The sequence below is a fragment of the Octopus bimaculoides genome, chromosome 4 (assembly GCF_001194135.2).
Source record: "Octopus bimaculoides isolate UCB-OBI-ISO-001 chromosome 4, ASM119413v2, whole genome shotgun sequence".
NCBI lineage: Eukaryota > Metazoa > Mollusca > Cephalopoda > Octopoda > Octopodidae > Octopus > Octopus bimaculoides.
Window position 1 is genome coordinate 57401 of NC_068984.1, and position 16129 is coordinate 73529.

A 16129-nucleotide genomic window follows, 5' to 3' on the forward strand; every position below is an offset into this window, starting at 1 on the left:
CAATGAAGCCTCTAACCCCCACTGCCAGATGGTAGTACTCGACAGTCCATCCCTGTTCTCTGCACTCTTCGATTAGTTTTTCATATCTCTTCTCCTTTCGTTTCTCTGCATTGTCGATGTTTTCTTCCCATGGTACTGTCAGTTCTAGCAAGATTCCTATTCTCCGTTCTGTGTTCCGTATGACTAAGTCTGGTCTTTTTGTCGTTTTTATAAGTGGAAAAATTGCTAGACTTCCCAAATCCGTGGCCAGATCCCAGTATCCTTTCCATCTTTCGTCTGTCTCGTATATTTTGTTTGGAGGCCTGATCTTATGTCCTTTTCCCTCCTTCTGGAAGTATATTTTCCTGCGTTTTTCCACTTTGGGGTACTCTCCCCTATTGTATCCCTCGATCTTCTTGAGTGCTGCGCTTATGACGCCGAGGACTTGATTATGGCGCCATGTATACCGTTCTAGTGCTAGTCTGCAGCTTGACAGAACATGTCTCATGGTCGCTCTCTCTCCGCATCCACATTCATCGGTTGTTTTTATGTTCCATCGGACTAAGTTCGCCGGTGAGGGTAGAACGTCGAAGTTAGACTTGATCAGGAAGGATATTCTTGCTTGTTCCCAAGCCCAAAGATTCTGCGACTGACCACGTATTCCTCCCATCTCAGGCACTGCCCCTGTTGACTACATTGCACCAAATGTACATTCCGACTTTCTTCTTCCTCCTTTCTCACTTCGTGCACCACTGCCTCTTTCATCTCTTTTATACTGCTCATGCAAAATAGCCTGAAATTGTGCGTCCCTAGGCCGGCTCTTGCTTCTTGCGTTGCTCCGACTATATCGGCGTGTCTTAGTATTCCAATCGCCCTGTTTACTGTCTCTTCCGCATTCCATTTCCTCCCTGTTCGTACCTTTGGAGGGTTTTCTCGGATGTTCTGATCTTTTGAATACCTTAGCATCATTACTGTCCTCGCCTTTCCTGCTTTATATTCTTCGGTGATCGATGCTATTGGAAGTTGCAGCACGGGTTTTCCATATAGTGCAGTTGTATTCAGTGGTTTCGGCAGACCAAGCCATTTTCTGATAAACACACTGCATCTTTGTTCTATCCTTTCTACTCTACTTGAGGCTATTTCGTACATTTGCAATGGCCACATTATCCTTGGGTACAGTCCAAATTGCAGTATCCAACATTTGAATTTTCTCGGCAGTGTTGTTCTGTCAATTGCCTTTAACCCTTGTTCTACTAACTCGTGTGTCTCTTTCCCTTGCTTCTTATCATTTAATAAGTCTCTATACCATCTGCCGAGACCCTTTACTGGTTGTTCTTTCACCGTTGGTATGTCTTCACCTCCTCTCCTGAATTTCACTTCTCCTTGCACTCCTTTCACGAAAGCCACGCTTCGAGATTTTTTGGCTTTGAATTTCATTCTTGCCCATTCTATCAGTTCATCCAACCGCTCTAACGTTCCCTCTGCTGCTTCTCTACTTTCCAATAGTAGAGTGATGTCGTCCATAAAAGCCCTTAATGGTGTCTTTGTAGCAGCTTTCTCACAGTTTGTTTTAGTACTGTGCCAACTAGCTGAAGCTGTTATAGAAGGCTATTAAGACCAAATGCTCAGGAAAACTGATGAAATGGGTCTTGTTTCATCAGGACAGTGCACCAGCACATCTTTTGTTTCAGTGGCTGCTATGCATGACTGTACCTTTGAACTGGTTGATCACCATCCTTATTCTCCTGATTTGGCCCCATCTGACTATCGTCCGTCCCCCAAGCATGACGAAAACACTTGGTTAGGAACTAGTATCTCAGTGATGCTGATGCCGTATCTACTGTTGATGACTCTACTGTTGATCAACAGGATGAAAGATTCTTCAGCAATGGGGTCCAAGCACTCAGCACCAATGGAAAGAAGTGTGTAAACTACAAAGAGGACTATGTTGAAAAATAAACCTCATTTGATCACATTCCATGAGAGTATCTCGGTCAGTCTATGAAGTTTTCGGCTGATCATGCAAGCATGGAAATGTGGACTTTAAAACGATGATATGCACGTGCACACACACACACACACACACACACACACTCACTCATTCACTCACTGAACTCTATGAAACGCTTAGAAACGTAAGTCCTCACATTCAGAGTTTAGTTAATACCATTTAAGTCATTGACATTTTCATCAACGGTTTCCAGTACGCTTCCCTTTGTAATGATGGTCAGCAAGTTGTAAACCCTACAAATGATTTAATTATATTTCAGGCATAAAATATTTACTCCTGGGCACATCTGTATGTTTTACTGTCAACTACAGATGTAGAAGCACCAAGCACCATTCCAATGACCAGAAATATTATTTACAATGAAATGTTCATTGAATATTCTGCATTTCCATTTGAGATTGAAGATACATCTCAGAGATGCTATTTTTCTTGTAAAGTTGACACACATCCAACAACAACAAAACCAAAACAACATTGGGAGCCACTGCTCATTGAAATATAAATAATTCCTAACTAGGTTGTAGTACAGGAGATTGAATTGGTTTTGTTTCATCTCAAGAAAAAGATTGATGCAAAAACATCAAAACAGAAAAAAGTAAATGTAAAATGCTTGGAAGTAGGTCTGTAAGAATTTTGGGTATTAACATTTAAATTGTTGCATTAAAGTATGTTGTAATGTTCCCTGCTATGTTTGACAAACCTGAGCTAATTTTAATTAACCTTGGCCATTACTGATTCCAACAGTACAATTTGTAACAATATTTGAATTTGTTTGCAAGTAATAGATTATTCTTCTTATTCGCTTTGCTGATCTTTTGACAGTTTGCCTTGGTGTTCTACAACATCAAATTTCAGTGCACAATATTGATTCAGTCTTCTCCCAATTCCAGAAGAGAGTATAATTCCCTGAATCACTGAGGACATCTAATAAGACCAAAACATTAAAAAATTACAAGCACTAACAGCACTGTCCAAGCATGATCATTGCCAGAGCAGCTGTCTGGCTTCCGTGCTAGTGGCACGTAAATAGCACCATTTGAGCGTAATCATTACCAGCGTCACCTTACTGGCATGTTAGAAAATCATTCGAGCGAGGTCGTTGCCAGTGCCGCTGGACTGGCTCCTGTGCATGTGGCACGTAAAAAACACCATTTGTGCGTGGCCGTTGCCAGTGCTGCATGACTGGCCCTCATGCCGGTGGCACATAAAAGCACCCACTACCCTCTCAGAGTGGTTGGTGTTAGGAAGGGCATCCAGCTGTAGAAATTCTGCCAGAACAGATTGGAGCCTGGTGCAGCCATCTGGTTCACCAGTCCTCAGTCAAATCGTCCAACCCATGCTAGCATGGAAAGCAGACGTTAAACGATGATGAAATCTCACAATGAGAGATATTCAGCAACAGTACTTTGGAGTAAAGATTGTTTGCCAACATAACATGGCAGTCCTGGTTTAGGATGAATGTTGCTGTAATTTAGACCCAGGAGACATGTTCAAAAGTATAATGACACAGATCGTGTTGTATAGCCAGCTGGAAACAATGTCTCCTGGGGCTAAATTACAGCAACATTCGTCCTAAACCAGGACTGCTATGTTATGTTGGCAAACAGTCTTTACTCCAAAACCAAAATATATCTGAAATTGTCTCTTTGCTAAAGGTCAGATATTTTGCCTCTTGTATTATTTTCAATTTTAAAGCATTGAATTGTTTTGTTTTAATTGTCTCCCTTTGAGCTTAATACAGGAACAACGGAAATTTCCTGGACACTGATTGTCTGGAGATACTACTTTAGAAGCAATTACTTCAAATTCCTGTGACTTCCAGACTTGTTTACTGATATCTTGCACAGTGCAGTATTAATTATCATTTATACTAACGTACAAGTATTTGTATTTCATTTAATTAAAGGAATTTGATTGTTTAATTTAGAGTGAGGTGACCAACCCTGGTTCAGAAAAATTAGTAATCCAAAAAGGCTTTGGAACCAAATGTTCCAGAAAATTGCACTTGTATCGTTTACCATTGAAATCTTGATCTGTGAAAGTTATAATATACACCATGCATGTAATTCACCACTTATTTAATGACTGGTTTTGCAACTTGTAAAGAATGTACTTGTTGGCTTTAGAACCATGTAGCTTTAAGTTCAGTTTCAGACTGAGCAATGATTTGGGCAGATTTGGTGGCAGAAAGCATAGAAATCCCATTGTATGTATGCGTGTTTATTCATCATCGTCGTTAAATGTCCATTTTCCATGCCAACATAGGTTGGACCGTTTGTTAAGAGCTGACAAACCAGAAAACTGCCAAGTTTTACTGTCATTTTTGACATGATTTCTACAGCTGAATGCCTTCCTAATACGCACACACACACACACACGCGTGTGTGAGTGATGAATAGGTAGGGATAACTTATACAGGTAGGTACTATACGAGCACTCAATTATAATCTGGGTTCCAACTAACTGCATTAAGTTGAAAGGAGCACCTAGAATTACTTAAGGTGAGCAATTCCACTGTAATTCATCTGATGGGTAAACCCTGGGTTCACTTTGCTGTATTACAAATATTTTACCAAGTGTATATCCAAAACAATTACAATGAATATGGGGATTAGTACATCTGTATATTCTTTGTTTCTACAGTCAATCATCATCATCATCATTTAACATCTATTTTCCATGCTGGCATGGGTTGGACGGTTTGACAGGAGCTGGCCAGGTTCCATATCTGTTTTGGCATGGTTTCTATGGCTAGAAGCTCTTCATAATGACAACCACTTTACAGTGTGCTGGGTGCTTTTATGTGGCACCAGCACCCCATGAGCCCACAAAATTAGGAACACTCATCTGGAGAGGGATGCAGGCAACCATGCTTTTACTTAGCTTGACGTGTCTTCTCAAACACAGCAAACTACCAAGAGTCTTGGTCCCCTGCAAAACCCAATGTCTGAAGATCCTTTCTCACCACTTCATTCTACGTCTTCCTGGGTTTACCCATTCCACATGTTTCCTCCACATACTGATTGGCACCTCTTCATACAACTGTCTTTGTTCATGTGCATTACATGACCATTACCAGGGCAGTATTTTCCCCTGTATGTATATGATGCTTCGTTTACTCAATTTTTCTCTCAAATCGCTCTCTGTCGTATATGCACACTGGCATTACCCATCCAGCAGAACATACCGGCATCATTTCTTTCAAGCTTTTGTATATCCTCAGTAGTCACAGCCCATGTCTAACTGCCATGTAGCACAGCTGTTGGTACACATGTATTGTACAATCTGCCTTTCACTCTGAGGGAGAGGCCCTTTGTTACTGACAAAGTAGCTCTCTGAACTTTTCCCAGCCTATTTTTATTCTAGCAACTATGCTTTTGGAATAACCTTCACCACTACGAAATTGGTCACCTAAGTAAGAGAAAATGTCTACTAATAAGGATTCCTCCTAACATTTGAGGGGGTCTATTTTTAGTACATTCTTGGTGTTTAATGTACCTGCACATCTGCTACGTGTAAAATCTACTTTCTCTGTTAATCTTCCAGTGATACCGCTGCACCTTTTATGTGTCTATAGCTTGCACTGGATACATATGGAGTTTCTCCTGACACCTTTTCTACATATCATATATCTCCCTGAAGGGATCTGTGACTTGTCTGTTTTTTTACTTATCAAGCCTTTGGTTTTTGCTAAATTAACTCTAAGACCCTTTGATTCCTGTCCTTGCTTCCATACTGAAATTTCTTCTAGTTTTGGTTGTGATTCAGCAATAAGAACAGGGTCATCAGCATAGAGGAGCTCCCAAGGGCAGCCAGTCTTAAATTCCTCTGTTATAGCTTGGAGGACTATGATAAACAAGAGGCAAGAGGGCACTTACAACCAATCCCTATACAGCATATACTGGTTTAAATTTGTCCGAGGTACATTTCTGTGGCATAGAAAACTAGCAATTGCATTTGCATCCAACTACTTCTGACAGGTTAGCATTCCATGCAACTTTATTCAAGCTCCATCCACAGATGTGGTTCAAAGCAAACTAAGTGGATGTAGGCTTGGCTAATGTTATTTTGCTAGGTTACTATAGTTTGAACGAAAAAGAATGGGAGGGAGAGATTTGGAAACTTGACATGGCTATAAAAACTACTATATAGTTGACCTCATCCCAACCTCAGGTTTAAATTCGGAATGAGAATACCAGACCTTTAAATAGGTCAAGCTTTTTTTTTTTTTTTACTATGAATTAGTGATCTTCCAATATGTCCAACTACTGGCTGCTATTAAATCAGATATAATTAAATATATGAGGTATGAAGAACCTATTTAGGCATTTAATTCAACATTTTCTTTGTATAAATCAAGTTTTAGATTAGATGCAGTTTTGTTGTCTTGTAGGTGTGCAAGCATTTTTACAATAAGTAGTTTTACTTAAGAATAATATGGATTACTACTTGAAAGTCAAACCAGATATTACACTGATTTTTTACCATGTAAACTCAGGCACCTACTATTAACATGGTGGTTACTAAATTATAGGTCCCTTCCATGGAAGTATTTGAATGCCCTTCTGTGGAGGTGTGAACATTTTAGGGCTTGTTGTTGCCTACTGTTAAGCAACTGGTGTTTAGCCCTGATAATATGGAATATTTCCTCTATGCGCAAATCATACCTATTTAATTTTTTTCCCCCATTCTTTAAGAGATTAGATGAACACACTTAAGCTTATGCTATGCATTTTCTCTCTATCCTGAAATGGAACTAAATAGTTTGCCAATGTCACCTTGAAATTTGTCAAGTATGCACCAGTCGAGAAGTATAAATCTCCTCCTTACATAACCCCACGCCTGCATACTACATCTTTCCTCGTACATTCAGCATTTCACCCTTTAGCATTCCGATTACTCTGGCAAATGTAATGCATATTTATTTTCATTGTTTTGAATTAATCATGCATTATCTTGTAGCTTTGAAATTTCAGTGATGCAATTTTTTTTTCTCAGAATGCTATTGTAGGACATGTGTGAAAGAATGGATCTGGCTGGTTTGAATACTAAAACATTATTGGACAAATTGTACTTTTTTCCACAACTATAGAGATTTTTATCTTCATTACTCCTTCCTACGTTAGTGGGACCAAAATTAGATACATTTTCCTTATTTCTCTATTCATGGAGCTACTAGTGTTTATGTTTCAACTGTTGTCTTGCATGTTACTATGTCTAGCTTTTACTGTACCAGGTTCAGCTACTTTAGGAATTGTAATGGTTGTTACCCTTCCACTGCTTGCTTACACACACACACACACACACACACTCGGGCATATTTGTGTGCTTTAAAAGCTTGGTTCCAAACCTCATGGTTTTGAGTTCAGCCCCACTGTGTAACACCTTAGACAAATGTCTTCTACTATAGCCCCAGAACAACCATTGCCTTTTGAGTGAATTTGGTGAATGGAAAGTGGAAGCCCATCATAAATCTTTGTGTCTGTGTTGTTCCCCCTCCCTCGCTACTGAAACCTCATGGTGTTTGTTTACATAACCCATAACATAGTTTAACAAAAGAGACTGATAGAATAGGTACCCAACTTTAAAAAAATAATACTGCAGTTCATCTGTTAGACTAATAAACTCCTCAAAGTGCTACTTCAGCATCACTGCAGTCCAATGACTATATACATGTATGTTTATGTTTACATTTGCATTTCTCTGAAAATCTCTGAGCTATCATTTCTCTTGTCAACAAATCAACCTCTAGGTTTGCACTTTTGAAGAAAGTCTTTACTCTAAAGAAAAAGAACAGATAACTGTCAGCGGGAGGTGGGGCACCTGTTTGTAAAACAGGGCCTCGATAATATGTGTAACCCATTCTAACATGGAAAAACAAACAAATATTGTATTAAAATTATGGTTATATTCCAGCATTTGATACAACAACAAAGAAAATTCATTTCATGTTCAAACATTTTTTCATTCTTCAATTTGTCTTTATTTATTTTTTTTTTTAACTTGTTTCAGCAACAAATCAGTGGTTTGTACCAGCTGTTCGAGGAGACATCCCACCTGGCTGTGCAGCTTACGGCTTTGTCTGTGATGCTACTCGCATACTTGTGTTTGGTGGAATGGTTGAGTATGGTAAATATTCTAATGAATTGTATGAATTGCAAGCAAGTAGGTGGGAATGGAAGCGTTTAAAACCAAAGCCTCCAAAAAATGGCCAACCACCTTGTCCCAGACTTGGTAAGTGTCTTTTATTTTATTCACTGCAATTATTTCTTTACATTAAGTATTTTTTATACACATATAATGGATTCTTCTTTTGAGGTAATTATCTCCCAGTCTATTAAACAACAGAATGTCCAGACATGTTTATGTGTTAAAACAAACAACACCAAGATAATCCTTTTGTTTACAGAGATTGTGCAACTTGTCAAATTTACATGATTGGACCAACAGGACAATTATTTGCAATTAACAAAAGATATGAAGACAAGGAAAATATGAACTCACTCATACAAACATACACACACATATTTGATGGACTGGGTCTATAGTAGAAGGCATTTTCCCCAAGGTGCCACACAGTGGGACTGAACCCGGAATCACATGGTTGGAAAGTGAACCTCTGTTCAGTTCTAACCAATAATTTACACGAACCAAAATGGTGATCAGGTGACTGAATCAATTTTAACCACTTAATTTCGTGATTGATCAAATCTACTATTGTTGGGTGTTAAGCCAGGCATCAGGCAATGTTTAAGCAAGAAAATGGCTGGACATTGGTTAATCAGAGATGTTTTAGTTGCATGTAAATAAGATTTCGTGGAGTTCATCATTTAATGTCCATTCTCTTTGCTGGCATGGGTTAGATGGTTTGATCAGGGCTGCACCAGACTCCAGTCTGATTTGGCATAGTTTCTCTGGCTGGATGTCCTTCCTAACACCCATTACACTCTGAGAGTGTAATGGGTGTTTTTATGTTCCACCATCACAATTGCCTCTTGCAAGACACCAGTATTTGCCACGATTACGATTTTACTTGGCTTGATGGGTCTTTGTCTCAAACATGGCATATTGCTAAAGGTCTTGGTCATTTGGCATTGGCCACATTGCCTCCGTGAGAAACAATGCTCAAAAAGTGCTTTTTGCATACCACCGGTGCTGGTGCCTGTTGTGCAACACCATTACCAACCACATTGCTTCCATGAGGCCCAACACTCGACACACGAGGTGCTTTTTTACATGCCATTGGTACGAGTGCCAGATACATGTCACTGGCATCAGTGAGGCCCAACACTTGAAAGGTGCTTTTTGAATTAATATCAGGTACAGCACTATTACTTTATATAAATAGAGAGAGACAGTATATGTGTCTCTACTTGGTATGAGAAAATTTGAAAACAGAATGTAGTACTTGGGGATGTCAGTACTAAAATCTAATTAACAGTTTGATGGGCATGGCTGCGTGGTAAGAAATTTGCTTCCCAACTGCATGGTTCAAGGTTCAGTCTCACTGCATGGCAAGTGTTTTCTACTTGTGAGTGGATTTACTGAATAGAAACTGCAGGAGTCCATTGTATATGTGTGTGTGTGTGTTTGCATCTGTCCCTCCACTGCTTGACAATCCATGTTCGTCATCATCGTTTAACTTCCATTTTCCATGCTGGCATGGGTTGGACGGTTTGACTGAGGACTGGCGAGTCAAATGGCTGCACCAGGCTCCAATCTGATCTGGCAATGTTTCTACAGCTGGATGCCTTTCCTAATGTCGACCACTCCAATAGTTTAGTGGGTACTTTTTACATGTCACTGGCACAGGAGCCAGTCAGGGAGGACTGGCATCTAATATGTTCAGATGGTGTTTTTATGTGCCACTGGCATGGGAGTCAGTCAGGCAGACCTGGCATTGACCCTGTTCCGATGGTGCTTTTTATGTGCCACCGGCATGGCAGCCAGTCAGGTGGCACTGGTGTCGACCATATTTGGATGGTGCATTTTATGTGCCACAGGCACAAGAGCCCGTCAGGGACCACTGGCATTGACCACATTCGGATGGTGCATTTTACATGCCACTAGCATGGGAGCCAGTCGGGGCACTGGCCACAGCTACGATTTTGGTTTTACTTGACTCAACAGGTTTTCTCAAGCATATCAGATTGCCTGACGCATCAAGGGTACTTCTAAATGGGCCGGACATGCAACACAGTTGTCCTCATCCATACGTAATACATGACCATACCAACACAGTCATCTCTCTTGCATACCTCATTTGATGCTTCTTATGTCCAACCTTTCTCTCAGGGCGCTCACACTCTGTCATGTGTAATGTCATGTATGCACACTGACATTACACATCCAGCGGAGCATACTAGCTTCATTTCTTTCAAGCCTATGCATGTCCTTAGCAGTCATGGTCCATGTTTCACTGCTGTGTAGCATGGCAGTTCACACACATGCATCATATAGTCTACCTTTCATCCTGAACGATAGGCCCTTAGTTACCAGCTGAGGTAGGAGCTCCTAAACATTGCCCAGGCTATTCTTATTCTAGGTAGTGGAAGCTATCAACTACTTCTAGTTTTTCTCCCTGGCATGTGATGGACTCTGTTTTCTGTACATCTTCAGTGTTAATTGCCCCTGTGCATCTGTCACACAAAAACTATTTTCCCAGTTAACCTTCCTTTGACATTCCTGTACCTTTTATGTGTCCATAGCTTACTCCAGGTACATTGTATGGAGTTTCTACCCATGCCTTTTCTACAGAGCGAGCAGGGCCATCTACCTGAAGGGTTTTGTGATTTGTCAGCCTTCCTACTTACTAAGACTTTCGATTTTGCTAGGTTAACCCTAAGGCCCTTCGATTCTAGACCTTGCTTCCACACCCTAAATTTCGTTTCTGGTTCTGGTAGTCACTTGCTATTAGAGCAAGGTTATCATGACACATTGCTTTTTCGCATGAACGTACAATGGCTATCAAGGGGGAACATGCTTGGATGGCTTTATGAACTATGAGAAGAAGTAGTAGTATTTCTAGATTTGCAGCAGGAGACAGATTTCCATGACAACTTCCAATCTGAGATGGCTTTTAGCTATCTTTTGCTTACCTGGTGGACATCTTTGAAGTGTTAAATGCTCTTGACCTTAAACTAAAAGGGGGAAAATATCAACATTTCTCATGCTCCTTAACACTATTCAAACCTTCATGGCCAAACTTGACCTCTGGAAATGTCGAATTCAGCAGGGAAATACAGCCCCAGTTTTGGTTACTTGGATTCTGCTCTCATTCACGGTAACCTTGATTCTGAGTTAAAGAAACAAATAATCACTCATCAAACTGACTTCAAAACAGAATTCCTCAAATACTTCCCAGATATAGATGAAAAGTGTGAAACTTGGAAATTCATCAGGAACCCTTTTCAATGTGAAGTGACTGATGTTTTGGATGAAGTGCAAGGGGAGATTTTCGAGCTGAAGTTCAACTCCCCAGCTGAGGAAAACTTCAAAGAACTGGATCTTGAAACGTTCTGGATCAACTACCTTCCTGTTTATCCTCTGATCTCATATCAGGCTCTTTGGATTTTAGCTATGTTTGGATCCGCGTATCTTTGTGAAGCTGTATTTTCCATGCTCGTTGCTATCATGACCAAGTACAGGCACAGGCTGAACGTTGAAAGGGACTTACGTTGTGCCCTCTCTGCCATTCAACCATGCATTCAAGATCTTGTAGCTAAGAAGCAGTGTCAAGTATCTCACCTTTTTGCATAATGTGATTATATATAAAATTATGCGTATTTTGTATAATGCGACTAATTCATATTCAATAAGAAGACTAAAACCATATTTTAAATTTTATTTAAAATCTGGGAGGGAATTTTATTCATAGATGTAAGAAGGGTGTGGAGAGAAGGACAAATTCCTAGGGGTGGTGTGATAGTAAAAAGGTTAAGAAGCACTGAACTAAACACTTTGAGGTGGTGACCCAAAACATAAAGAAAAAAAATTTGTATAATCATAAGATCTATTTAATGATGAAATTATAATTTTTAAAAAAAATGTTATGTTTCTAAATCATCATCAAATGTCCATTTTCCATTCTGACAAGGAATTATTTTATTTTGTAGGGCACAGCTTTACTCTGTTGGGAAGTAAAGCATATTTGTTTGGAGGTCTGGCTAATGACAGTGAGGACCCCAAAAATAATATTCCTAGGTTAGTATCTTCACGCATTTCTTAAATTCCTACAGGAACTCAATATATTTCACATTTGTTATATTAAGCTATTAACGCATGTTCACAACTTCACTTTATCCGTCACCTCTTTCACTCTTGCTATTTGTTTTGTTGGAACCAGAGAAGGATTGCTGGAAAATTCCCTCTAAAGCAAATCATTATATACTCTCTTTATGTAAGATTAATTAGAAACTTATTTAAAAGAAAAATGAAGCAATGATATTGAACTAATTACAGATTCCCCTTGACACTGTCATAGTTCATTCCTTTCTGTCAAGATGAGGAAATAACTCATGCAAGAAAGTCGCTGATCCTGAGATAACTTGTGATTGAATTTTCTGTTACAAAACTGTATTTTATTAGTGCATATAGTTCGGTTGCCATAGTTATTCATATTAACCAAGCAAAGAATGGTTTACAATTGTTTTTGTAACTTTTCGTATGCATTTTCAGTTATAAAAGCTTTGAGGAATTTTTGCATATCTGCCTACCACCCGCAACTTTTTCTTAATTCTTGTACTACAAGCAGATGCCGAGTAAAGTTGAAGGTTTTCTTTCCCATTATATTTGAAAATACTAATAGCAACAGAAATTGAGACAATGAATTGAAAGGTGAAAAATTTCTGAATAAAATCTAGTAACTGATGTGATACCATAAAGGTAACCAAGATTTCTAGAACCACAGAGAAAAACTAGACAGAACAGAAATAGATTTTAATATGCATTAATGATTAAAGCAGTGTTGGACTAATTGAATTCCCTAGTTACTGGATGTTTTTTTATTTTTCAGATATCTCAATGACTTGTACTCACTAGAGTTGAAACAAAATTCTAACACAATTGCTTGGGACATTCCTCAAGCTGGAGGCCAGCCACCACCTCCTCGAGAATCACATTCTTGTGCAGCTTATTCAGAGAAAGATGGTCGTCGACCAAGGTTAATAATATATGGTGGTATGAGTGGTTGTCGCTTGGGAGACCTCTGGCAGCTTGATTGTGGTAAGATTTCTTCAGCAATTTGCTTTTAACAACATTCATCCATCTGTTTATAAATTTTCAAATCAAAATGACAATATTTTGTTTTCAGAAACAATGACTTGGACCAAACCAGTTGTTCAAGGAATATCTCCATTACCTCGCAGTCTGCACTCGGCAACTGTAATTGGAAACCGTATGTTTGTATTTGGAGGTTGGGTACCACTGGTTATGGATGATATTAAAGTTGCTACACATGAAAAAGAGTGGAAATGTACAAACACTCTAGCTTCACTAAATTTAGGTAAGTTTGTTTCGCAGTCTGTCTCTGTAGTTAAAGTTAGTTAACATATTTACTTGATTTTTTAACTGGGGTAAAGCAAAAACTATGAAGGAAAAAAAATTTATTACCAAGATTTAGGACTAAATTAGGTGGGTGACTAATTTACATGAGTAAATACTGTATGTATTGGAGTATTGGAGGTTTGGTTCATCATTGTAAGAAATCAAGTTATTCTATGATTAGCAAGTGTTTAATTCAAATTCCTTCTTTGGTCAATGCTTGGTGTAGAATTCACCTCTTATTCAATGACAAAAATGTCTCCTACAAACTGCTAGACTCCTTAGCATGCTGTAACATCTTGTAATGGTGGTGGTGGTGGGGAAAATAAAGTATAATAAAAATAATTATTGATTTGGATGGAGGGGTAAGTTGGTTGATTTACTCCAGTACTTGACTGGGATTCTATTTTATTAACTCTGAAAGAATAAAACGAAAAGTTAATCGCAGCGGGATTTGGACTGAGAGTGTAAATAACTGAAAGAAATACCACTAGGTATTTGTTCTAATGATCTTACCCATCCACTGCCTTAAAGTCTTCTTTTCACTGGTCAAACATTGAGAACTAAAACTTTTTTGAGGAAGTCTCTACTTGCTAGTAATAGCAACCAGATGTCCTTCAAATCACACTCTACTGCCAAATAAGGAAAGTACATGAACAATGTAATTCCTGTGTTCAAATCCCACCAAGGTCAGCTTTGCCTTTCATCCCTCATGGGTTGATAGTAATAAAGTAGCACTTGGTTTCAAAATTTCTGGCTTTATGCATAAATCAGAAACAATTATCATTATTATTATTCTTTTTAACCTGGGTTTTGTTGGAACCCCTGGAGTTTTGCCTGCTGCCTGTGGTACCATGCTATCTTGGGGGGGGGGGGAGGTTTCAGCTCCTTTCCTGATTATTCTAACCATGTCAAAGAGTCAGACCTTTAGTAACAGCTCTACTGGGCACTCTATGCCAATTTCCCTTATATTCCTTTTGATGCCTTCTTATACTCCCCCCCCCCCCAAGGACTGAACAATAATTGGCTTTATCTTCACCTTCGTTTTCCATAGCCAAACTGTTCCATACCTAAAAAGATCTTATATGTCTATTTTCTTGCTTTCCTCCCTTTACTGCTCCTGCACAACATCAGTTACACAGCACATGTGGTTCACTTTGTCCACCGCCACTAGGCCCAGCTTGTTAGGCTCTGGTACCTGATCTGTTTGGATCGGGAAATCTCACAGGATTTTGTAGGTTTCCAACTCCAGCACTCCGTTGATTATGACAAGAGGATTCCAGTTGATCCAATCAACAGAACAGCCTGCTCATGAAATGAATGTGCAAATGGCTGAGGACTCCACAGACATACATACCCTTTAAGTTAGCCCTCAGGGAGATCCAGGGTGACACAATGTGACAAAGCTGGCTCTCTGAAATATAGGTACCACTCATTTTTGCCAGCTTAGTAAACTGGAGCAACGAGAAATAAAGTGTCTTGCTCAAGAACACAGTGTGCAGCTGGGAATCGAACTCACGACCTTACGATCGTTAGCCAAATGCCCTAACCACTAAGCCACGCCTTTTTTTTTCTTATATAATTGGTTTTCTGACTTTTTTTGTTCTCTTTGAAAGATACAATGACTTGGGAACCCCTTGCCATGGAAGTCTTTGAAGATGCTTTACCTCGAGCTCGAGCAGGTCATTGTGCTGTTGCTGTGCACTCACGACTTTACATCTGGAGTGGTCGAGATGGTTACCGAAAGGCTTGGAATAATCAGGTGAGTTCTACTCAATCACATTGTTTCATTTTATATATAAAGCAATCCATCATTTATATATATAAATGACGGATTTCTTTCAGTTTCCATCTTTCACATCCATTCACAATACTGGGCTCAGGTTGGCCTGGAGCAAAGTATGACACTTGCCCATGGTGCCATGTGATTGGGAAGCAGACTTCTTCACCTGCACTTTCAGGTGTGTAAAAATATGAGTTCTTAATTTTAACAAGTTTTAAAATTTGGATTCTGCTTTTACAATTGAGAAGTCCTTGTTTAAAACTGTATTTTTGGAAATATACCCCACCATATATATTATTTCAATGAGAAATACAAAGTGTTATAAATATTGGTGATGTTATGTAAATAAAAAGATTTCTTTACATCAAATATTTCTGCTAAAATGCTTTTGTTGTTTGTTAAAGGTATGCTTCAAGGACCTTTGGTTCCTAGAAACGGAAAAGCCTCCTGCGCCATCTCGTGTGCAGCTGGTTCGTGCCAGTACAAATACACTCGAAGTTTGTTGGGGTGCTGTACCAACTGCCGATGCCTATCTTCTCCAGTTACAGAAATATGACTTACCTCCTGCCCAGACAATTACTCCAGCTGCAGTTCCTCTCAGTAACACTTTGTCAAAGACCTCAACTGCTACCACTCAATCCCAGCCGACCATTATCCGTGCACCTTCAACTGGTGGGTAACTTTTGTTTTAACGTCCACTTTTGCATGCTTGCATGGGTCAGAACGCAGATTTTCTGCAGCTGGATGCCCTTCCATTGCCAATCCTCACTCGTTTCCAAGCTTGGTAATATTTCCCAAAAACTAGACATGTTTCT

At 39.3% G+C, this 16129-nt stretch overlaps 1 protein-coding gene across 1 annotated transcript in view; it reads left to right on the forward strand.

Annotated features, from left to right (window-relative positions):
- The window catches only part of LOC106873592 (host cell factor 2), a 74341-nt gene that overhangs the window by 18403 nt on the left and 39809 nt on the right, over positions 1-16129 (forward strand). The window contains exons 2-7 of the mRNA XM_052967612.1: positions 8003-8224; positions 12106-12193; positions 13005-13213; positions 13302-13493; positions 15148-15293; positions 15719-15986. Coding sequence (XP_052823572.1) covers positions 8003-8224; positions 12106-12193; positions 13005-13213; positions 13302-13493; positions 15148-15293; positions 15719-15986 — 1125 coding nt within the window. The remainder of the gene's footprint in view (positions 1-8002; positions 8225-12105; positions 12194-13004; positions 13214-13301; positions 13494-15147; positions 15294-15718; positions 15987-16129) is intronic.